We start from the raw sequence: 25,953 nt of genomic DNA on the forward strand, positions 1-25,953 counted from the left end.
TTACTAAAGTGAGAGTTTTTAGGTGAGTTTGAAAAGTGATGTTGCCCATAGCAACCAATCAGATTCTAGCTATTATCTTCTAGAAGGTGCTAGTTAAATGTTAAGTAGAATATGATTGGTTGCTATGGGCAACATCACTTTTAAAACTCACTTCTAAAAACTCTCACTTTAGTAAATTTACCCCTAAGTCATTACTACTGAGCTGGATCTAGCCCCTTCCCTTACGTGATGTCTATTTCTGCCTGGGGAAGTGCCCTGGTCCTGATAACAGGGTGCTGATACTATAGTGAGGGACAGATAAGCTGCCTATACATTCAACAGCACCCAAATCAAGAGGCCTCGAATCATTCTACTGTGTAATGTATAATACACTTTATTCATTATTTGTTTTATACATTGTTTATGCTTCCTTTTTCATGTCTTGCTCCCATTATACTAAGGAATAATGATAAAATTCCAGATGTTCAAAACTTGCATAATATATATCCAAGTCAGGCATTTTAATTATGACACTTTTATATAACTGTCTTTGAAAACATTTTTTTTTACATATATGAAAAAAGAAACCGGCATTTGCTTGTGGACCAGTTTGGTTTGCCCGCTGCTTTCAACAACAGAATCATCTACAATTTGTTTTTCTTTTTGGAGGATTCACTGTTGACCAATGTATTAGGGACCAAAAAAAAAAAGAAAAAGAAAAATATGATCCTTATGACATGAATGGCTTCCGAAAGCTTAGCCATGTATCAAAGGCTTTTACGCATATTTGATAAAGCGAAACGCGTTAGTTATTTTGTAGAGACTATTACTGATATTTTCAGCATATACATCATTATATGGTGGCTGATCTAATTAGGTTAGGAAGCCATTCAGATACTGGTCTCTGATATAATGACATCTCTCTTACTATCTATCACTCAGGCCTGGCCTCTGTTAGGCATCTTTCAGTTTTCAAAATGTTATCACATATGGACAATTTGTTTTAGAGCAGAACAAACATATTTCTATACAAAAGTAATAATTTCAATGCCGATAGGATCACTGTGGAAGCCAGTCTTTAGGGCTGGACATACGTGTTCTTCTCAAGGGATGGACATGCTCCTGGCGGATGTAAGGTCTGGAGAGGATATCGTGCAGTTTCTGCTGGTAGGATTTCTCAGCCTGCAGTCCGGATTCATACTCCCTCCACTCCTCCTCTTTGGAGGATTCCCGCTGCTGCTGCTGGTAAGCCACCTGAGATAGGAGATGCCACTGATACTGCTGGGCCATATTCGTGTGCCTGCAGGGAAATGTATCGCCGCACAATCATCATGAGATCAGTGCAATACGTCCCGAAACTACAGTATGACAACAGTTATTGCAATGAAAGGTGTTTAATATGTCTCAGGAACGGATCAGAATTGAAGGCTCAGGGCCTCATTCAGTACGGATCGCGATTGCGATGGCAGCTATGAATTCGCATGTCGCAGTTGCTAAAATATGCTAATGATTGCCAAAGCTCAGCCAGCATAAATACGCCGACTACTGCTTTCTCAAATCCGTCAACTATCGCTCTTCTGCATAAACATTGGTAGTATCGACGCACATCCACCACTCACGCATTTACAGCAGGTCTCGTCGCACGCAGTCATAGGGTCGTCGCAAGCTGCGTATGCCATCGCAATGGCTAATTTACACGCCCATGAAACAGCGTTCAAACGGACAGATACGCCTGCGCTTATCTGATTGCTCCCCCGTCACCACCCCCAAACTCTGACAGCCTGTCACTCACATTGGGACGGATTTCTTTGTGCTTCCTTAATCGCAATGCGATCACTGCGCACGCACGGTGCGGCTTGTACACAAACGCAATGGCAAACAATTGCTCGACTGCGTATGTAATCGCTATTGCGCGCGCTGCTGAATCGGGCCTCAGTATGTAAGATAAGTGTGGGGTGATGGGCACACAAGTGAATGGTGAATGTATTCCCGTCTCTCCTCACATTTTTATGCAAAGGACTGGCAGCGTACATAAGAGCTTTGCTTAGGCGGACGTCCGAGCAGAAACATACCCCCTCCCCAAATCTGTGCTCCAGCAGCCATATCAGTAATGTGCTTGTGTCTGCAGTCAGTACTTTATCCAGAAGAAATCAGTAGGCGATTATCCGTCTTTTCTCCATTTTCCAATCAAAGAATAAAATGGACGGACACAGACAGACGTGAAAATAGCCGACCGGAACCGCCAACAAACCTCCTGCCCAGGGAAACCGTCCACAGGCCATGTCAGGCAGCCTCATGTGCATTTTCCTTATATAGTGACGCTACTGACTGACAGTCCCAGCACTATAACTCACACTCGGTCTCCAGCAAGGCCATCACCAGCTACTGAGGGAAACTATCCACAGGCCGTGTCAGGCAGCCTCATGTGCGATTACCTTATACTGTGACGCTACTGACTGACAGTCCCAGCGCTATAGCTCACACCCGGTCTCCAGCAAGGCCATCACCAGCTACTGAGGGAAACCATCTACAGGCCATGTCAGGCAGCCTCATGTGCGTTTACCTTATACTGTGACGCTACTGACTGACAGTCCCAGCACTATAACTCACACCCGGTCTCCAGCAAGGCCATCCCCAGCTACTGAGGGAAACTATCCACAGGCCATGTCAGGCAGCCTCATGTACATTTACCCTATACTGTGACACTACTGACTGACAGTCCCAGCACTATAACTCACACCCGGTCTCCAGCAAGGCCATTCACCGGCTACTGAGGGAAACCATCCACAGGCCATGTCAGGCAGCCTCATGTGCGATTACCGTATACTGTGACGCTACTGACTGACAGTCCCAGCACTACAACTCACACCCGGCTCCAGCAAGGCCATCACCAGCTACTGAGGGAAACCATCCACAGGCCATGTCAGGCAGCCTCATGTGCGATTACCTTATACTGTGACGCTACTGACTGACAGTCCCAGCACTATAACTCACACCCGGTCTCCAGCAAGACCATTCACCAGCTACTGAGGGAAACCATCCACAGGCCATGTCAGGCAGCCTCATGTGCGATTACCTTATACTGTGACACTACTGACTGACAGTCCCAGCACTATAGCTCACACCCGGTCTCCAGCAAGGCCATTCACCAGCTACTGAGGGAAACCATCCACAGGCCATGTCAGGCAGCCTCATGTGCATTTACCCTATACTGTGACGCTACTGACTGACAGGCCCAGCACTATAACTCACACCCGGTCTCCAGCAAGGCCATCCCCAGCTACTGAGGGAAACCATCCACAGGCCATGTCAGGCAGCCTCATGTGCGATTACCTTATACTGTGACGCTACTGACTGACAGGCCCAGCACTATAACTCACACCCGGTCTCCAGCAAGGCCATCCCCAGCTACTGAGGGAAACCATCCACAGGCCATGTCAGGCAGCCTCATGTGCGATTACCTTATACTGTGATGCTACTGACTGATAGGCCCAGCACTATAACTCACACCCGGTGTCCAGCAAGGCCATCACCAGCTACTGAGGGAAACTATCCACAGGCCATGTCAGGCAGCCTCATGTACATTTACCCTATACTGTGACACTACTGACTGACAGTCCCAGCACTATAACTCACACCCGGTCTCCAGCAAGGCCATTCAACAGCTACTGAGGGAAACCATCCACAGGCCATGTCAGGCAGCCTCATGTACATTTACTCTATACTGTGACGCTACTGACTGACAGTCCCAGCACTATAGCTCACACCCGGTCTCCAGCAAGGCCATCCCCAGCTACTGAGGGAAACCATCCACAGGCCATGTCAGGCAGCCTCATGTGCGATTACCTTATACTGTGACACTACTGACTGACAGTCCCAGCACTATAACTCACACCCGGTCTCCAGCAAGGCCATTCAACAGCTACTGAGGGAAACCATCCACAGGCCATGTCAGGCAGCCTCATGTGCGATTACCTTATACTGTGACACTACTGACTGACAGTCCCAGCACTATAACTCACACCCGGTCTCCAGCAAGGCCATCCCCAGCTACTGAGGGAAACTATCCACAGGCCATGTCAGGCAGCCTCATGTACATTTACTCTATACTGTGACGCTACTGACTGACAGTCCCAGCACTATAGCTCACACCCGGTCTCCAGCAAGGCCATCACCAGCTACTGAGGGAAACCATCCACAGGCCATGTCAGGCAGCCTCATGTGCGATTACCTTATACTGTGACGCTACTGACTGACAGTCCCAGCACTATAACTCACACCCGGCCTCCAGCAAGGCCATCACCAGCTACTGAGGGAAACCATCCACAGGCCATGTCAGGCAGCCTCATGTACATTTACCCTATACTGTAACGCTACTGACTGACAGTCCCAGCACTATAACTCACACCCGGTCTCCAGCAAGGCCATTCACCAGCTACTGAGGGAAACCATCCACAGGCCATGTCAGGCAGCCTCATGTGCGATTGATTACCTTATACTGTGACGCTACTGACTGACAGTCCCAGCACTATAACTCACACCCGGTGTCCAGCAAGGCCCTCACCAGCTACTGAGGGAAACCATCCACAGGCCATGTCAGGCAGCCTCATGTGCATTTACCCTATACTGTGACGCTACTGACTGACAGTCCCAGCACTATAACTCACACCCGGCCTCCAGCAAGGCCATCCCCAGCTACTGAGGGAAACCATCTACAGGCCATGTCAGGCAGCCTCATGTGCGATTACCTTATACTGTGACACTACTGACTGACAGTCCCAGCACTATAACTCACACCCGGCCTCCAGCAAGGCCATCACCAGCTACTGAGGGAAACTATCCACAGGCCATGTCAGGCAGCCTCATGTACATTTACCCTATACTGTGACGCTACTGACTGACAGTCCCAGCACTATAACTCACACCCGGTCTCCAGCAAGGCCATCACCAGCTACTGAGGGAAACCATCCACAGGCCATGTCAGGCAGCCTCATGTGCATTTACTCTATACTGTGACACTACTGACTGACAGTCCCAGCACTATAACTCACACCCGGTGTCCAGCAAGGCCATCCCCAGCTACTGAGGGAAACCATCCACAGGCCATGTCAGGCAGCCTCATGTGCGATTACCTTATACTGTGACGCTACTGACTGACAGTCCCAGCACTATAGCTCACACCCGGTCTCCAGCAAGGCCCTCACCAGCTACTGAGGGAAACCATCCACAGGCCATGTCAGGCAGCCTCATGTGCGTTTACCCTATACTGTGACGCTACTGACTGACAGTCCCAGCACTATAACTCACACCCGGTGTCCAGCAAGGCCATCCCCAGCTACTGAGGGAAACCATCCACAGGCCATGTCAGGCAGCCTCATGTGCGATTACCTTATACTGTGACGCTACTGACTGACAGTCCCAGCACTATAGCTCACACCCGGTCTCCAGCAAGGCCATCACCAGCTACTGAGGGAAACTATCCACAGGCCATGTCAGGCAGCCTCATGTGCGATTACCTTATACTGTGACGCTACTGACTGACAGTCCCAGCACTATAGCTCACACCCGGTCTCCAGCAAGGCCATCCCCAGCTACTGAGGGAAACCATCCACAGGCCATGTCAGGCAGCCTCATGTGCGATTACCTTATACTGTGACGCTACTGACTGACAGTCCCAGCACTATAACTCACACCCGGTGTCCAGCAAGGCCATCCCCAGCTACTGAGGGAAACCATCCACAGGCCATGTCAGGCAGCCTCATGTGCGCTTACCTTATACTGTGACGCTACTGACTGACAGTCCCAGCACTATAGCTCACACCCGGTCTCCAGCAAGGCCATCACCAGCTACTGAGGGAAACTATCCACAGGCCATGTCAGGCAGCCTCATGTGCGATTACCTTATACTGTGACGCTACTGACTGACAGTCCCAGCACTATAGCTCACACCCGGTCTCAAGCAAGGCCATTCACCAGCTACTGAGGGAAACCATCCACAGGCCATGTCAGGCAGCCTCATGTGCGATTACCTTATACTGTGACGCTACTGACTGACAGTCCCAGCACTATAGCTCACACCCGGTCTCCAGCAAGGCCATCACCAGCTACTGAGGGAAACTATCCACAGGCCATGTCAGGCAGCCTCATGTGCGATTACCTTATACTGTGACGCTACTGACTGACAGTCCCAGCGCTATAGCTCACACCCGGCCTCCAGCAAGGCCATTCACCAGCTACTGAGGGAAACCATCTACAGGCCATATCAGGCAGCCTTATGTGCGTTTACCCTATACTGTGACGCTACTGACTGACAGTCCCAGCACTATAACTCACACCCGGTGTCCAACAAGGCCATCACCAGCTACTGCATTTAAATAAATAGTGAAATTTTTGGAATGTTCATAACTCACACACAATAAAATATATGGGATGCAGTTAAGAGACCGGCAGCCACGAAATACCGACGCCTATCTTAATCCCGACACGGGAATCCAGGAGGACGTGTGCCCGAACGAAGGTAAGCCGAGGCGCGCATACTAATAGCTGCGGGGGTAAGGTTTAGGTCAGTTGGCGGGGTTAGCGATAGGTTTTTTGGGGGGGGGGGTTAGGGTTAGGCACGCCTAGGGGGGAGGGCTAGGGTCAGGCACCACTGGGGAGGGGTTAGGTTTAAGCACTAAGGGTTAGGTACGAAGGGGGGAGGGTTAGGGTTTGGCTACAAGAAAGGAGGGATAGTGTTACAGAGAGAAGGGGTCGGGATACCAACCATCGAGATGCCGCTGTCGGTATTGGGACAGGAGGTATCCCGACATCCGGCATTACATACCAATTCCAAAATACATAATAACAAAGTGTAAGAGAAGGACCCTGCTGAGCCCTATGTTCTAGTGGCTTTTCTGCTGCAAGTGTGATTGTAATTTATATTTTTTATTATTATGATTGTTTCAATTGTTCAAAATACTTTTCTGCTTATATTGTACCCGATAGTCAGTTACATGTAATATAGTTGTTGGGTGAAATTTCTGTATGCAGTCAGTTTGGCAACATCAGAATGTCGCCATGGTATGAATATCAACATTCACAATATGTTGGCACTGTCAGAATGCTGTCACTGTGAATGATGACACACCACGTTAGGGGTAGGCTGGAATTAAAGTTATAGTTAGGCTGGAACTAGGGTTAGGGCTAGATTAGAATTAGGGTGCGGTTAGGAATCGGCTTAGAGTAACAGTGAATGGGAAATCCCCTTGTGGACATGTCAACTCTCAACATCCACAATGTCCTCATTCTGACAATATGTGTGAACACATGTCAACATCCTGAATGTCGACAATCAGAAAATTTTGATATTCTGCTGACGACATTCTGTATGTTAACTAAACATACCACAAACAAAATGTATCTTTGCATTTGTTCTCTTAAATCAAAACTGAATAGAAATGCACTTTTTAGAAGTTTCCCAATGATCTGTGACCTCCCGGATATACACATATGATATCTGTACTCTGCATATACTGTATGATACAGTATAAGTGCACCTACCTCTCCTTCCTGTCCCTTTCCAGCTGCTGGTGCTCTGCAATAGCCTTTTCCAGCAGGTCTTTATCTGAGGCCAGTTCTTCCTGCTCTCTGGCATTCCGCTCCACTACAGAAAGAGAGAAACACAAGGAGCGCTCATTGGGTCATCTGGTTACTGGGAATACAGACTGACAGTCACATATTATCCTATAAAACAGCCAATCAAGGAATGCATCTGACCTATGGTGCCATGTTATTCTCACTTCTGTCTCACAAAGAAGATAGCCTCATCTGCCCTCCCGATGCCACCTGTCCCAGTACTCATCTCATATGTCATTTTTACCTATTCCTACTCATCTATCACACGTCGCTATACAATCTGTTAGCTGGCAACACTAAGTATTCCATCTGCAGGATGACTACTAGCTGTAGCCTGAGTCCTATCTGTCACATATGCTAATCGCAATACCTACCTGTCCTATTACCCAGAACAAGCTACCACCACTACCTGCCCCATATACAGGTTACCATCACCTCCTGTCTCATTACCCTGCTCATCTACTAATGTCTACTGTGACTCATCCCTTCCACTACCTGCCACCACTACCTGCCCCATACACTATCTACCATCACCTCCTGTCTCATTACCCTGCTCATCTACTAATGTCCACTGTGGCTCATCCCTTCCACTACCTGCCCCATATACTGATTACCATCACCTCCTGTCTCATTACCCAGCTCATCTACTAAGGTCTACTGTGACTCCCTTCCACTACCTGCCCCATATACTGGTTACCATCACCTCCTGTCTCATTACCCTGCTCATCTACTAATGTCCACTGTGGCTCATCCCTTCCACAGGCTGCCCCATATACTGATTACCATCACCTCCTGTCTCATTACCTAGCTCATCTACTAATGTCCGCTGCGACTCATCCCTTCCACTAGCTGCCACCACTACCTGCCCCATATACTGATTACCATCGCCTCCTGTCTCATTACCCAGCTTATCTACTAATGTCCACTGCGACTGATCCCTTCCACTACCTGCCACCACTACCTGCCCCATATACTGATTACCATCACCTCCTGTCTCATTACCCTGCTCATCTACTAATGTCTACTGTGACTGATCCCTTCCACTACCTGCCACCACTACCTGCCCCATATACTGATTACCATCACCTCCTGTCTCATTACCCTGCTCATCTACTAATGTCCGCTGCGACTCATCCCTTCCACTAGCTGCCCCACATACTGATTACCATCGCCTCCTGTCTCATTACCCAGCTTATCTATTAATGTCCACTGCGACTGATCCCTTCCACTACCTGCCACCACTACCTGCCCCATATACTGATTACCATCACCATCCTGTCTCATTACCCTGCTCATCTACTAATGTCTACTGTGACTGATCCCTTCCACTACCTGCCACCACTACCTGCCCCATATACTGATTACCATCACCTCCTGTCTCATTACCCAGCTCATCTACTAATGTCCACTGTGACTCATCCCTTCCACTACCTGCCCCATATACTGATTACCATCACCTCCTGTCTCATTACCCAGCTTATCTACTAATGTCCACTGCGACTCATCCCTTCCACTAGCTGCCACCACTACCTGCCCCATATACTGATTACCATCACCTCCTGTCTCATTACCCAGCTCATCTACTAATGTCCACTGTGACTGATCCCTTCCACTAGCTGCCACCACTACCTGCCCCATATACTGATTACCATCACCTCCTGTCTCATTACCCTGCTCATCTACTAATGTATACTGTGACTCATCCCTTCCACTAGCTGCCACCACTACCTGCCCCATATACTGGTTACCATCACCTCCTGTCTCATTACCCAGCTCATCTACTAATGTCCACTGTAACTCATCTCTTCCACTACCTGCCCCATATACTGATTACCATCACCTCCTGTCTCATTACCCAGCTCATCTACTAATGTCCACTGTAACTCATCTCTTCCACCAGCTGCCACCACTACCTGCCCCATATACTGATTACCATCACCTCCTGTCTCATTACCCAGCTCATCTACTAATGGCCACTGTGACTAATCCCTTCCACTAGCTGCCACCACTACCTGCCCCATATACCACCCTCTGCTATACCATTGGCTAACTGACACCAATATCTGTCACATGACTAAGCTCATCTGTTACAGTCACTGCACCTATTGCAGCTCACCACTTCCTGCCCCATTAACAGGCTGCCAAAATGCCCCTCCCATGTACCAAATGCCAGCATTATATATTCTAATACAATCAAATCTTTGCCGTAGGAACTGCACTAGTTATACGCTTGTTCTATGGAGAAAATACCATAGAATGACATTATACATACACTTCTCTGTAATCTGCAGCCTCCGTGTGTCCATGACATCCTTCATGAGGCGGTTTCTGGCCTCCTTCTCCAGCCTCAGCTGTTCTGCCCGCTTAGCTAAGTTCTTCTCCAGCTCGGCCTCAATCATCTTGTCCATTTCCTGTTCCTGTCGCTTCTCTTCCTCCAGCTGCTGGGCCAGGTACTGCCGGTATATCTGCTGCTCTTTCTGGAGCTCCAGCTGCAGCCAAGGGCAGGTGTCACATCAATGGCTGTTTGTTACCCTTATGTTATATATACGTTATACATACTTCATGCAATTGTATCGTAATCATACACACATCCATAACTAACTCAGATATCCCGGCTAAACAGGAATTGGTCACAACACGGTACAGGTTCTCCACTTATCCCACAGCCGCAGTGTACCATCTGCTGCAACACTCTATAATATACAATGACGACATCAAACATCACTAATTATAAGCAATTACATCAAAACTTTACACCAATTCGAGGTACAGCCGAGAATAGTGCCAACGTTCCTTGGTGGTGTGTATACAAATGTCCTCTGTGGTGTATAAATGTGTATCTGGTGAAGAGATTACTTATCTCAAAACGTTCTGCATTTTTACTGTATTGTCTGCTAACTACCAGATACATGACATGAGCTGCTGTATACTGTGTCGCAGGGCGCTGGAAGATGCTGCCACCGAGTCATGTGACCCGCAGTGTGTAGCAGATACTCTGCCATTTCTTCTGAGCACTTCATTGACCTGGGCAGCAGATAAACATCTCGTATACTGCTCGAGTCAGCTAGAAGTCCTCAACCCCTCTCCCTTACATCTCCCTCATCTCACTCCTGACTGCTCCACTCAGCTAAGTAATGCTCCTCATCCCTGATCACTTCCTCTCACTCCCGCCTTCAGGACTCTGGTACTGCTCCCATCCTCTGGAACGCCCTCACCTGATCACTTCCTCTCACTCCCGCCTTCATGACCCCCCTAGTACTGCTCCCATCCTCTGGAACGCCCTCCACCAATCACTTCTCTCACTACCACCTTTAGTACTCTCCAGTACTGCTCCCATCCTCTGGAACGCCCTCCACCGATCACTTCTCTTACTCCCGCCTTCATGACCCCTTAGTACTGCTCCCATCCTCTGGAATGCCCTCCACCGATCACTTCTCTCACTCCCACCTTTAGTACTCTGAGTACTGCTCCTATCCTCTGGAACACCCTCACCTGATTACAAAAGATGCGCAACCGGACGCTGCAGCATCCTACTTAGAATCAGGTCCTATGTATCTATCGGGATGTAGTTGACATCCCGGTGTACGGGATGCCGATGGTCAAATACCGGCGCCGGAATCCCAACAGCGTCGGGATCCTGGCTCCAGTATCCCGACCGCCAGCATCCCGCAGGAAAGTGTCGGGGATTAGAGGATGGTTACGTTTATGGTTAGGCACTAGGGTGAGGGTTAGGGTGCGGCGAGGGGGAGGTTAGGTTCAGGCACTATGGGGGGGGAGGCTAAGGTTAGGCACCAAAGAGGGGGGGGGGGGTTAGGGGTAAGGGTTAGCATTAGGGACCTTATCTTGTAGTGTCGGGATTCTGACTGGCGGCATCCCGACGCTGGGATCCCATACCCAACCTGTATCTATTACAATCAGGTGCATAAATATTGGGACAGTGACGGAATTCTCATATTGTGGCCTCTATTCACCACCACAATGGCTTTGAAGTGAAACAAACAAGATGTGCTTTAACTGCAGACTTTCAGATTTAATTTGAGGGTAATTACATCCAAATCAGGTGAACGGTGTAGGAATTATAACGGTTTCTATATGTGCCTCCCACTTTTTAAAGGGCCAAAAGTATTCACACTGGATGCGCTGTGACTTAAATTCCCAGTGATTGTGAATTTAGCAGGGAACTCCTGGGACATGCCTTACTGGCAGTCAGAGCCGGCCCTAGCCAAATTAGTGCCCTAGGCAAGATTTTGGGTGGTGCTCCCTCCCGTGGGATCCTGAAAAGAGGTGTGGCCCCACAGTAGGGGTGTGGTGCCACTGTGCTGTGGCCCCTTCCCCCATTGTGCTGTGCTCCCAGCACTGACCACAGCACTCCTCACCCAGCATGCATTTTCCAGCATAGATCACAGCACCCCTCTCCTAGCACAGCACCGATCACAGCACCCCTATCCCAGCAGAGCACACCTCTCCCAGCAGTGAGCACCACAGCACCCCAGCCCTCACCCAGTTCCAGATGCCGCCTGGCTCGAGGTACAGCAAGCCGCGGCGGTAGACCCGCTTTTTCCGGCTCTGGCTGGCAGGCCGCATCCCGTGCATGCTGCTCTAGTGCTAACCACTAGCCGCCATCCAGGTGCTCCACCCCGCAAACCACCATCAGCTGTTCTACTTCTGCCCACTCGCTGTTTGCTGATGAGCTCCGATAGTGGACACTGCGCAGTGGCAGTAGCAGCTGCCAGAGACTCTGCATGCAGCAAGTGCCCTCGCCATGCCTGCCATAAACCTCCTCTGGCCCTAAGGGGGCTTGGATGCCCCTAAGCATTCCAAATGCCCTAGGCATTTGCTTAGTTTGCCTATGCCTAGGGCCGGCTCTGCTGGCAGTCATGCTAAGGAGCAGCGGAGGAAAACCTGAATCATGTCTTATAGATCCAGCCAGACAACAGTGTGACTAACTTACCTTCCGTAGGCGTTTCTCCTCCGTATCATCCTGACTGTCCTGCATGATCTGCTCCATGATCTTCATGTCCAGCATCAGTTCCTCCTGCTGGTCTCGGGCCAAGCGCTTCATCTTGAGGCGGATGGAATGGTCCAACATGCTCCTGACTTGTGACTGTTTCTGCTGCTTCTCCCTCAGAGCCCGTTCGTCCTCCAGCTTCATCAGCTTCCGCTGCTCCACCTGTCAGATGTACGGCGTCACTATTATTATTCCGATGTCTCTCTACAACAGTACAGACCACCCAGGAGACATATCTTACCAGTAACTGGGCCGCCTCTTCCTTCAGTCGCTTCTCCTCTGCCCTCTGAGCCTCAACTGCTCCTCTCTGGGCCTGAAGGACATCTAACATTTCCCGGTTCAGCTCTGATTGCCTTTGAGTCTTCTTCTCCTCATGCTCCACCTTGGCCAAGCGATCCTTCTCCCAGAGCTCAGCAAAGAGGGCCTCCTCCTTAGTTCTCTGCCTCTCCAGTTCTCCTTTCAGCGCTAACTGGGCCATCCTCTCTGTACACACCTCGTTTTGATGGACCCTGGACTTCAGAGCACGCAGCTCCTCACACTGCTCCCTGAAACACCAATGGTAATGTATCATAGAGGGATTGTGCACTAAGATAATCATTTCTACTTACTTTCTACACCCCCCTCAAAAGCGACGGAGTGGATGTCTCCATCCCCAGAACCCTCACTATTCCCAGACCTGCTGATCACACTAGAAGGAACAGGACGCTTTGATATCAAAATGACACAATATCTAAAAGGTGCTGATAGATACCACTCATGTGTAGATGAATAATGTAGTCATGTAGTGGCAGTGTCACTCGCTACCAAAAAAGGAGGAGCTGACCCTCAAAAATACAAAATAACTGGAATAGTGGTGCGCTTATCAGACTGCCATACACTTGATGAAATAATTAAACTTTTAATAAGATTTATAGAACACTCATAAAATACACATGAAACATATTCATAGAAGAGCACAATATATACGCTGATTCCTAACTCATATAATTATTACCAGCAAAGTGACTTCAAATTTGGATCAGTTTCTGTACAGAAACTAAACTAGAAACTAGACACACGTGCCCGTGGGTTCAGGGGGGGCCACACCGCACACCCATATTTTTAATACTTAACCACCCCGCCTCCGGAGTCCAACGTCTGCGCTGGTATCAGCGTTTTCAAAATTGCCTGGAAAATGGGCGCTGCCGGCCATTTTCCTGGCGTTCTGCACATGCGCATTACGGAAAACACCAGGAAAATGGCTGCCGCAGGTTAGGGGACAGGAGCACATTAACACCCAGCAATCTTTGCTGAGACGGCTTCAAGACGATTTATAAAGGACTGTACAAACCGGCATATTTCATATTATTGGTGATTTATAATAATTATGAACAATTTTCCATTTGGTTTGGGGTTGTAGGTTCTGTTTTTGCATAATTGGTTACAAGCAGAACCAGGTAAAAATTTTGGCATGTTGTTAATCTTATGAATCCGACCCATACGGGGAGCTGTCTGGAGTCCTGGAACCACTGACACGTTGGGGTTCCGCAGTGATGCGTGTGTGTTACCTGAACTGCTGGTCTCGCTTCTCTGCCACCAGGGCCAGTCTCTCCTTCTCCCTCTTCTCTCTCAGGCTCTTAGCTCTCTCCCGCATCTTCGCCTGCCTCTCCAGCGTGGTCTCCTCCATAGACTCCATCTCCCTGATTTGATCCATCTCTTCTGTCTCCAACAGAGCCTTGAGTCTGGCGCAAGCAAGAATACATTGGTTATAAGTCTTGATCTCAGCGAAACCTTTATGATGGTGCCGTTAACTCATCTACCTGCATGGTAAAAAAGACCTGGAGACTCTGCCTCGTGTATAGGTAACTAATAAAGGTCTGATAATAAATACAGGTGGGATATTTATACAGTCAGGAGGCTTATACCTGACACATAAGTGAGGATATATTAGTTAATGTATCATCCAAATGGGCCAATATCACAGCGTAAGTGGCTCGGGAAAACAGCCACCATGTCCAATGTTCCTTCAACATCCTTCAGAACATTCGTAGGCATGTTGGTGAATGCAGATAACAACTATCGACACGTGGGAGATCATCCTCTGGCAATGGGCACCAGATATACCCAGAAGTGACCCCAACACTATGTATTAAGCAAATCTGATTGATTCGGATAACAGGGGAAAATTATCAACCATTCTACAGAGGACTAGTATAGTCGTTGCCCATCATTTTATAGAATGTACTAGATGAATGATAGCTATAATCTGATTGGTTGCAGTAGCACACACAGGGGGGGTTTCTGAGTACCCAGAAACCCCCCTCCCCTGACAGCATTAAGAGCAGACACTATGTTGTTAAACCCCGTAACCCTCACGGCAAAATGCCATGATACACTGGTTAATAAAGAGGAGCGGAGCCAATATTAGAATTGCGTCATTTGGCTCCACCCCCTCTCGATTGACTCGAGAATTACGGCATTTTTCCACTAGGAGGAGGAGCCTAATGACATGGTGCCAGCCTGCCAGGTGCCATTGCCGCAGCTGCTGCAAGGTAAGTGTAATGTATGTGTGACATATGTATTTGTGTGTAAGGTGTGTGTGACATATGTATGTGTGTACATATATGTATGTGTGTGTGTGTAGGGGCACACCCGGCAGCAATCCCCGGCCCGGGTAATTTGTACCCGCTCCCCCGTGTGTGTGTGTGTGTGTGTGTAAACCCCCCTGGAAAAATCCAGTGTTTGCCTCTGAGTTGCTGATGATTTGATAAATCTCCCACCAGTATACGAAGGTGGAGCCTCAGATGTAGCTCATCTAGACCTTAGTGAGGTCTCTGAACCGTCTAAAGACAGAATTGCATTGGAATGCATGGGAGTGGATGGACAGACAAAATGTGCGGCATGGTTCTTATCTGCCGTCAACTTCTATGTTCTAAGATCCTGGTTCAGAGTTGTACGCAAATACCACTGCTGCTGTCCTTGTGTCTGTGTACGTAGCTGCTGTGCAAAAATATGCAAATGCGCAGCCCCCGGGATTTATATTTAGACGCCCACCTGCGGCTACACAAATCCAAGAAACTTAATACCAAGACGCAGCATTGGTCGCAGATGCAGGATGTGACACACCCTGAAATTGGTCAACGGTGAAAATATCGGCAAAGCGCACATCTCTTAACCTGAGTTATCGGCTGTGACGCCAAGCCTGCGCAATTGGGATAGAGGTTATGTTAATTGCTAGAAGCAGGGGCAACAGATTAACTGCGTGGGAATCTTGTTGCCGAGCCTGCGCAATTGTTAGTCTGCCGGTGGTGGCAGTGAAGTAAGTAAGGTATTTGTATTATGGCGCTTTGTGTATAGCAAGGTTGCGCCCCCATGTCAGGGATACTTGTTGTGGGTCTGCTTTCCCTCTCTAAACAGTCGTATTTCAAGAACCTCATCTCCTCCCAGTCCTCAAATCCCCAGCGTCCCTTCACCACCTTCAACTCCCTCCTCTGCCCACCCCCTCGTCACCTCTCCTCTCTCTCTGCCCTTCAATTTGCTACATACTTTATATCTAAAATTGATTCCATACGTCAGGACATCATATCCAACCAGTCTCCCAGCTCTCCACCTCCTCCTGTCCCCGATCACCCCATCCCAATCATTTTATCGACTTTGACATCCTTCTTCCCTGCATCAGGAGAGGAAGTCATGGCCCTCATCCGGTCCTCCACCCCTTCCACTTCCACCCTTGACCCTATCCCCTTCCGCCTCCTCCGCTACCTCTCTCCTTCTGCCTGCTCCTATCTTTCCCACCTCCTTAACCTCTCCCTCTCTTCTGGCACTGTCCCTTCTGCATTAAGCATGCCCTTGTCCCCACCATTCTTAAAAACCCTTCCCTTCATCCTAACATTCTCTCTAACCACCGACCCATCTCTCTCCTCCCTTTTGCTTCCAAGCTCCTTGAACGTATTGTTTACACCTGCCTCACCACATTTCTTTCCTCCCACTCCCTTCTTGACCCTTTTCAGTCTGACTTCCGTTTTCTCCACTCCACTGAATCTGCCCTCACGAAAGTCAGCATTGACCTCCTTACTGCTAAATCCAAGGGCCACTACTCTCTGCTCATTCTCCTTGACTTCTCTACTGCTTTCGACAATGTGGACCACCCCTCCTGCTCCAAATCCTTCACTCCCTTGGTCTACGTGACACTGCCCTCTCCTGACTGTCCTCCTACCTCTCTGACCCATTCTTCTCTGTTTCCTCTCATGACTCCTCTTCCCCCCCACAGCCTCTTACAGTAGGTGTTCCCCAAGGTTCTGTTCTTGGACCTCTCCTATTCTCCTTCTATACATCCTCTCTAGGTGAATTCATCAGCTCTTTTGACCTCCATTATCATCTCTATGCTGATGATACTCAGATCTACCTTTCCTTACCTGATCTCTCCCCCTCTCTTCTGACTCGTGTCTCCAACTGTCTCTCTGCCATTTCTTCCTGGATATCCCAGAGATTTCTTAAACTTAATATGTCTAAGACTGAGCTGATCATCTTCCCACCCTCCCACATAACCTCACTTCCCACTATTTCTTTATCAATTGATGGAATAACTATCTCATCTAGCCCCAAAGTGCGCTGTCTTGGAGTTATCTTGGACTCCTCCCTCTCCTTCAAACCACATATCCAGAACCTCTCGCAGTCCTGTAGTTTCTATCTCAAAAATATTTCCATCATCAGACCCTATCTCACCCAGGTTGCTACTAAAATCCTAATACACTCACTGGTCATCTCCAGATTTGACTACTGTAACCTCCTCCTATCTAGCCTCCCCAACTATCATCTCTCTCCTCTCCAGTCTGTATGAAATGCTGCTGCTCGGCTCATCTTCCTCTCCAAACGCTATATATCTACCTCCCCTCTCCAACAAGCCCTCCACTGGCTCTCCGTCCCTTTCAGAATGCAAATCAAGGTTCTCATACTCGCTTACAAAGTCCTCACCCAATCCTCTCCCATTTACCTCTCTGATCTCATCTCCCTTCACTCTCCTGTCCGTTCTATTCTAATGCACGCCTCCTTTCATGCCAACTGATTACTTCCTCCCACTCCCACCTCCAAGATTTTGCCCGTTCTGCTCCCCACCTTTGGAACTCTCTCCCTCTCCCCATCAGGCTCTTCACCTCTCTCCAATCATTCAAACGGGCTCTCAAAACCCACTACTTCATTAAAGTGTTCCAGCTCTCATCCTAAGTTGCTGCTACATGTTCCTTCCTCCCCATCTACTCCATCTGTGTCACACCTGTTTGTCTGCCCCTCCCTTTAGAATGTAAGCTCCTACGAGCAGGGCCCTCTACCCTCTTGTGCTTCTCCCTACTTCACTTTCATCTACTTCTTACTCCCCACTAGGGCACCTAACACTTGGTTGCTTATGCTCTGTTGCTTATCTGAGTGTTATGGTCGCTAATGTAGCAATGTATATCATCCTTGTCCTGGTCCTGTATTGTATTGTCACTGGTCACCTATTTGTTTATCTACTGTGTAAGGCGCTGCGGAACACTTGTGGCGCTATATAAATAAATGATAATAATAATAATAATAATAAAATAATATTATGCAGCTAACAATGCAATGAGTAACATACCAAGAGCTGGTTCTCCTCCAGAAGACCTTTCATCCCAAAGGAATACTTGTTGTGGGAAGGAAGTTTTTTTAAAACATTGTTTCTTTAACATGTTTTTAAGAAACTAATTGTGGGTGAAGAGTGATACATTGATGTCACATTGAGCACTGAGGCACTTTCCAGGCAGTAACTAGATTCACCTATATTTATAATAAGTATGTCGAAAACAAATTATCATTGGCCCTCATTCAGACCCACTCGCGAGCGGCTGTCCGCTTGCAAGTGGGTCGATGGTCTGCACTGCGCATGCGCACGACGGAGGGAGCTCCGTCGTGCGCATGCGCGAGACGCGGCGAGCGAAGGACTTTCCTTCGCTCGTTGTGTCTCATCAAAGGGGGAGTGCTGTCGATGTTGACTGACAGCACGCCCCCTTTGGTGGGCGTGCCGGGGGCGTGCCTGCCAGACGGAGGCGTTCCCAAGGGAACACCTACTGTCTGAAGCCGGCCCCACTGACATCACTAGTGATGTCAGTGGGAGTGATTTTGGCTCTGATAGAGCCAAAATCACTCCTGGCCTTGCGGTTGAAAAACTCAACCGCAGGCTTTTGCTCGCAGTGGCGATGGTCGCGATGGTCAAGACCATCGCGACCATCATCCTGCACGCTCGTATATGCTGTGGGTGGTGACCCACAGCTATACGAGCGTCCAGGAGGACGCTCCATAGTAATGGAGGTGGGCGTCCGGCTCTGAATCAGGGCCATTATTTCTTTTACTCCTTTAATAAAACAGCACCTGCATCCTACAACCTATTACACATTTTAAAAAGTCCAAAACTAGGAGGCGCAGATGACCCATAATAATGTGATTATTGCCCTGCATGGCTGTGGTCGGTTGCACCTGTTCAGTTAAGCATTGACTAAGCACAGCATACACAGGTATTACAATGGCACTTGTGCACCATAAACGCTAGTCAGGCTGTGATCACCTGTCTCTGCGCTGCTCGATGTGCATCCTGTAGTCCTGCATTGTCTCATTGACCTTCCTCTGGACTATATTGTGAAGCATCTTGTGATCCGTAACTCTCTCCCATTTGCTCTTCATATAATCAAAGTCATTCTGTTTTGTGAAGTTCAACATCTGGTCCCGGAGGTCATCCTGCCGCCTCCGCTCCAGACTAATATAGTCATTTGGCCGTCTGGAAGGAAACTTGGCTTTCTGTATGGAGAAGGACAGATTATGGGTTATTGTACACACAGTTTAAAGAATAAATCAATTATGGACAGGGCCAGATTGAGAGCCACATTGGTATGGAACTGTAATCTATCAAGGGGCTATGGTGAGAGGATTTGGTGTCACTAGTATGTGGGCATGGGCAGTGCCATAGAGGATATAAATAGCGCTAACACCTACATCTCCCTCCCATATTCCTTCTGGTCCATGCAGTATGTAAGGAAACTGAAATACATACCACACAGAGTACAGTAAGGGCTGCTAGAGCGTACCACACAGAGTACAGTAAGCGCTGCTAGAGCGTACCACACAGAGTACAGTAAGGGTTGTTAGAGCGTACCACACAGAGTACAGTCAGTAAGGGGCTGCTAGAGCGTACCACACAGAGTAAAGTAAGGGTTGCTAGAGTGTACCACACAGAGTACAGTAAGGGCTGCTAGAGCGTACCACACAGAGTACAGTAAGGGCTGCCAGAGCGTACCACACAGAGTACAGTAAGGGCTACCAGAGCGTACCACACAGAGTACAGTAAGGGCTGCTAGAGCGTACCACACAGAGTACAGTAAGGGCTACCAGAGCATACCACACAGAGTACAGTAAGGGCTACAAGAACGTACCACACAGAGTACAGTAAGGGGCTGCTAGAGCGTACCACACAGAGTACAGTAAGGACTACCAGAGCATACCACACAGAGAACAGTAAGGGGCTGCTAGAGCGTACCACACAGAGTACAGTAAGGGGCTGCCAGAGCGTACCACACAGAGTACAGTAAGGGCTGCTAGAGCGTACCACACAGAGTACAGTAAGGGGCTACCAGAGCGTACCACACAGTGTACAGTAAGGGGCTACCAGAGCGTACCACACACACACAGTAAGGGGCTACCAGAGCGTACCACACAGAGTACAGTAAGGGGCTACCAGAGCGTACCACACAGAGTACAGTAAGGGGCTGCTAAAGCGTACCACACAGAGTACAGTAAGGGCTACCAGAACGTACCACACAGAGTACAGTAAGGGGCTGCTAGAGCGTACCACACAGAGTACAGTAAGGGGCTGCTAGAGCGTACCACACAGAGTTCAGTAAGGGCTGCTAGAGCGTACCACGCAGTGTAAAGTAAGGGGCTGCCAGAGCGTACCACACAGAGTACAGTAAGGGGCTACCAGAGTGTACCACACAGAGTACAGTAAGGGCTACCAGAGCGTACCACACAGAGTACAGTAAAGGGCTAACAGAGCGTACCACACAGAGTACAGTAAGGGGCTACTAGAGCGTACCACACAGAGTACAGTAAGGGCTGCTAGAGCGTACCAACAGAGTACAGTAAGGGGCTGCTAGAGCGTACCACACAGAGTACAGAAATGGCTGCTAGAGCTTACCACACAGTGTACAGTAAGGGGCTACAAGAGTGTACCACACAGAGTACAGTAAGGGGCTACCAGAGCGTACCACACAGAGTACAGTAAGGGGCTACCAGAGCGTACCACACAGAGTACAGTAAGGGGCTACCAGAGCGTACCACACAGAGTACAGTAAGGGCTTCAAGAGCGTACCACACAGAGTACAGTAAGGGCTACAAGAGTGTACCACACAGAGTACAGTAAGGGCTGCTAGAGCGTACCACACAGAGTACAGTAAGGGGCTACCAGAGCGTACCACACAGAGTACAGTAAGGGGCTACCAGAGCATACCACACAGAGTACAGTTAGGGTTGCTAGAGCGTACCACACAGAGTACAGTAAGGGCTGCTAGAGCGTGCCACACAGAGTACAGTAAGGGGCTACCAGAGCGTACCACACAGAGTACAGTAAGGGGCTGCTAGAGCGTACCACACAGAGTACAGTAAGGGCTGCTAGAGCGTACCACACACAGTACAGTAAGGGGCTACCAGAGCGTACCAAACAGAGTACAGTAAGGGGCTACAAGAGCGTACCACACAGAGTACAGTAAGGGGCTACCAGAGCGTACCACACAGTAAGGGGCTACCAGAGTGTACCACACAGAGTACAGTAAAGGCTGCTAGAGCGTACCACACAGAGTACAGTAAGGGCTGCTAGAGCGTACCACACAGAGTACAGTAAGGGGCTACCAGAGCGTACCACACAGAGTACAGTAAGGGCTACCAGAGCGTACCACACAGAGTACAGTAAAGGGCTACCAGAGCGTACCACACAGAGTACAGAAAGGGCTACCAGAGCGTACCACACAGAGTACAGTAAGGGGCTACCAGAGCGTACCACACAGAGTACAGAAAGGGCTACCAGAGCGTACCACACAGAGTACAGTAAGGGGCTACCAGAAATCTATGCAAGAGATGAAGTCACATACATTTAAAACCGCACATGACTGCATGATTGTTATCAGCTGCATTTGCTGATATGACATCTCACTGAGTAAAGTAGGTTTATTTTAATCCAAATGTTATAAGAAAATAAAGTTGGTTGGGAGGGAAAAAGAGAGAGGCAGAGAGAGAGAGCGAAAAAGAGAGAGAGAGAGACAAAGAGGGAGAGAGATCAACTGTTTATGTAGATCTTTCAAAAAGCCCCCCTGAATGCCACTCAGATGTCTCCACATGTTCACGCTGCTCAGATCTCTCCATATCCCCAGACACCTCTCAAAATGCCACTCCTCCTGGAATGCTAACCAGGACTCCCTATATGCCACCTAACATGCTAATCAGACCTCTCTGAATGCCACTCATGTTCCCTGCATGTTCCCCACACCTCTCAATGTGCTGCTCAGACATACTCAAAAGCCCCCATACTTCCCAGAATGCCACTCAGACTACCTCACATGCAAATCAGCCCCTTTTCACATGCCACTGAGACGTCCCCACAATATTACCCATCTCACCCTTCATAGACCAACTCACATACCCCCAAAACTTCTCCACGTGCCACTAAGACAGTCCATAAAGCACCTACACCTCCCCACATGAAACAGAACTTTTTTGTATACCCACTCAGACCCCCCCATCTTTTCTCCACATGTCACTTAGACCACTCTATATGCCACAGACCCCCCTAGAAGTAGGGATGTACAGGCTCTGATTAGTTCGGATTTTCCCGCCAAATTCTGATTTATTTATTTTTACCCGCCAAAAATCGGGTCTCAGAAAGAGGCAAAATGTCATCTTTCATGGACAAACATCATCTTTCCTGGACAATGTTTGTCCACGAAAGATGACGTTTTGCCTCTTTCTGAGACCCAATTTTTGACGGTTAAAAAAAAAATCAGAATTTGGCGGGAAAATCAGCACATCCCTACCTAGAAACCACTAAGACCTATCTGAACACAACAGATCACCCAACATGCCACTCTGATCTCTTAGCATACCACAGACCAGGGCCGCCATCAGGGGGGGACAGTCGGGACTACTGTCCCGGGCCCAGTCACTCTGACAGAACAAGGGGGCCCGGTCTGGCCCGCTCCTACCTCCCGCCCACCGCCACTACTGCAGGTCAAGTGTAAAGGGCTTCTACTTTAATGTTAAAGGGTCCCCCCATCTGCCCGAGCCGCTACTGCCTCGCCCTCGAGGTGAAAGGAGCCCGCCGTCAAAGAAGTCCTGTCCCTGCTGACCGTTCCCTGACTCTCCTCGGCCTCTGCTGAATAGCCAATGTACAATAAAGTTTAGTTGGCGCGTGTGACATCATGATGTCCCCGGGCGCCACTGAAGGAGAAAGAGGAGCCGCGGCATGATCTGAGGAGCAGCAGTCAGGCACAGAAGAATAGGGGTAAGAAGATTCATAGGCAGAAGGGGGCTGGAAACATCAAAATGCTGGAGAGACAGAACATAACTTTATTACTCACATAAGGCTCTATTTATTAACATTATTTTTACTAAAATAAAGTGAAAAAGGGTGTTTTCACACCCGTTTCACATTATTTTAGTTTCACCTACAATTACTATAGGGCAATTGGAGTAGAATTCGTAAAATTCTATTCCAACCCCTAAGTATCACTTATTTTTAGTAAGCAGATCGCATTTCCCATAACTGTAATGGGAAATGTGATCCGACCAAAGTTACTAAAAATAAATTGTAAAAAAATACCGGGGAAAGCCCTGTGATAATAACGTGGAGGTGGCGTTATCCAGGGTCTCCCCCGGTTACCGGACTCCTGCTCCGCTCTGATGGGGACAGCAGAGCCCGGAGCCGGCCCCAGTGATCAGCTGTGTGGTCTAAACAGACCACACGCTGATCACTGCTAACAGACCACACGCTGATCACTGCTAACAGACCACGCGCTGATACACTGCAAAAAAAAAAAAATAGTAAAAAAAAAATTCACTTACCTGACTCCATGGACCGGTGGTCGGGGCTCCGGTGAAGTCTCCCCGCCGGTCAGCTGGTCTCCCATGCTGTACTGCGGCCCGGTCATCAGCTGACCGGATCATGGTGCAGGATGGGAGATCAGCTGACCGGAGGACATGGAAGACATCACCGGAGGCTGGATCATGCAGGTAAGTGTAATTAAGGGTGAGGGGGGATCGCGTGGGGGAGGGTGGGGTCGCGGGGGGCAGGGCTTAACGGCGGTGGCGGGGTAGCAGCAAAAATACCGTGACTAGTGTGCGGAGGGGATTCGCAGGGACAGAGCTTTCTCGCAAGCTATGTCCCTGCAAGGGATTTGTAGTAAATCCCTGTGATAGTGCCTGAATTCGCAATGCGAATTCAGTCGGTAATATCACTACAATCTGCACTACTAATGCGTATTGTAGTAAATAGAGCCAATAGACTTATTAGAAACAATATACATCTACCAACAGCCTGTTTTACAGATATTCCTCATGTGCAGCAATCTCTCTATTATCCTTTCCTGTTTCAGCACCCCTTTTCAGTTTTCACTTTAGTGTACAGGGCTGTCCCTGCTTTCCTACATACTGGCGGAAGTTTTGTTCAATTCTTGCCAGAGCACGAAATACCTGTAGCACCAAATACATTTCAGCAGCTTGCTACTGAACATACATGGGCCTCAATGTAATAGATTGCTACTGAGCATACAAGGGCCTCAATGTAATAGCTTGCTACTGAGCATACAAGGGCCTCAATGTAATAGCTTGCTACTGAGCATACAAGGGCCTCAATGTAATAGCTTGCTACTGAGCATACAAGGGCCTCAATGTAATAGCTTGCTACTGAGCATACAAGGGCCTCAATGTAATAGATTGCTACTGAGCATACAAGGGCCTCAATGTAATAGCTTGCTACTGAGCATACAAGGGCCCCAAAGTAATAGCTTGCTACTGAGCATACAAGGGCCTTAATGTAATAGATTGCTACTGAGCATACAAGGGCCTTAATGTAATAGCTTGCTACTGAGCATACAACGCATACATGCCTACCCTCCCGGTTTTCGCGGGAGGCTCCCGATTTTTCGGGTAACCCCCCGCACCCCCGGAAGGGTAGGCATTTCTCCTGCATTCTGCCCACTTCCTAGTGAAGTGGGCAGAATTAGGAAAATACCCGCGGCAATCGCGGGTCTCCGTGAAGGGGACGGGGCTTAAGCTGTGATTCTGCATGAATCACAGCATTTGGCCCCGCCCCCTATGTAAATTGTGCCCAATCGCGGCGATTTTACCGCGAGGGGGCGGGGCTTAATGACGCAAATCGTCAAGCACCGCCCCCATCGGCCCCCTGCTGCATCTCTTACCCGGGCTTCTCCCAGGAAGAGAATGTTAAAGGTAGGCAACCCTGATACAAGGGCCTCAATGTAATAGCTTGCTACTGAGCATACATGGGCCTCAATGTAATAGCTTGCTACTGAGCATACATGGGCCTCAATGTAATAGCTTGCTACAGAGCATACAAGGGCCTCAATGTAATAGCTTACTACTGAGCATATAAGGGCCTCAATGTAATAGCTTGCTACTGAGCATACATGGGCCTCAATGTAATAGCTTGCTACTGATCATACATGGGCCTCAATGTAATAGCTTGCTACTGAGCATACAAGGGCCTCAATGTAATAGCTTGCTACTGAGCATACAAGGGCCCCAATGTAATAGATTGCTACTGAGCATACAAGGGCCCCAATGTAATAGATTGCTACTGAGCATACAAGGGCCCCAATGTAATAGATTGCTACTGAGCATATAAGGGCCCCAATGTAATAGCTTGCTACTGAGCATACATGGGCCTCAATGTAATAGCTTGCTACTGAGCATACAAGGGCCTCAATGTAATAGCTTGCTACTGAGCATACAAGGGCCCCAATGTAATAGCTTGCTACTGAGCATACAAGGGCCCCAATGTAATAGATTGCTACTGAGCATATAAGGGCCCCAATGTAATAGGTTGCTACTGAGCATACAAGGGCCCCAATGTAATAGCTTGCTACTGAACATACAAGGGCCCCAATGTAATAGCTTGCTACTGAACATACATGGGCCCCAATGTAATAGATTGCTACTGAACATACATGGGCCTCAATGTAAAAGATTGCTACTGAGCATACAAGGGCCCCAATGTAATAGATTGCTACTGAGCATACAAGGGCCCCAATGTAATAGATTGCTACTGAACATACATGGGCCCCAATGTAATAGATTGCTAC

The 25,953-nt window shown here is 48.7% G+C and overlaps 1 protein-coding gene across 1 annotated transcript in view; it reads right to left on the reverse strand.

The window, feature by feature from the left end:
- Positions 1–377: 377 nt before the first annotated feature.
- Positions 378–25,953, reverse strand: part of CFAP53 (cilia and flagella associated protein 53) — a 35,239-nt gene continuing 9,663 nt past the window's right edge. Inside the window, exons 3-9 of the mRNA XM_088476537.1 lie at positions 19,158–19,387; positions 14,149–14,322; positions 12,843–13,146; positions 12,545–12,763; positions 9,866–10,082; positions 7,519–7,621; positions 378–1,279 (exon numbers count right to left, since the gene is read on the reverse strand). Of these exons, the coding sequence (XP_088332663.1) occupies positions 1,039–1,279; positions 7,519–7,621; positions 9,866–10,082; positions 12,545–12,763; positions 12,843–13,146; positions 14,149–14,322; positions 19,158–19,387 (1,488 nt within the window). The 3' untranslated portion in view covers positions 378–1,038. The remainder of the gene's footprint in view (positions 1,280–7,518; positions 7,622–9,865; positions 10,083–12,544; positions 12,764–12,842; positions 13,147–14,148; positions 14,323–19,157; positions 19,388–25,953) is intronic.

Source organism: Taudactylus pleione, unplaced genomic scaffold (assembly GCF_031769625.1).
Source record: "Taudactylus pleione unplaced genomic scaffold, aTauple2 ptg000189l, whole genome shotgun sequence".
NCBI lineage: Eukaryota > Metazoa > Chordata > Amphibia > Anura > Myobatrachidae > Taudactylus > Taudactylus pleione.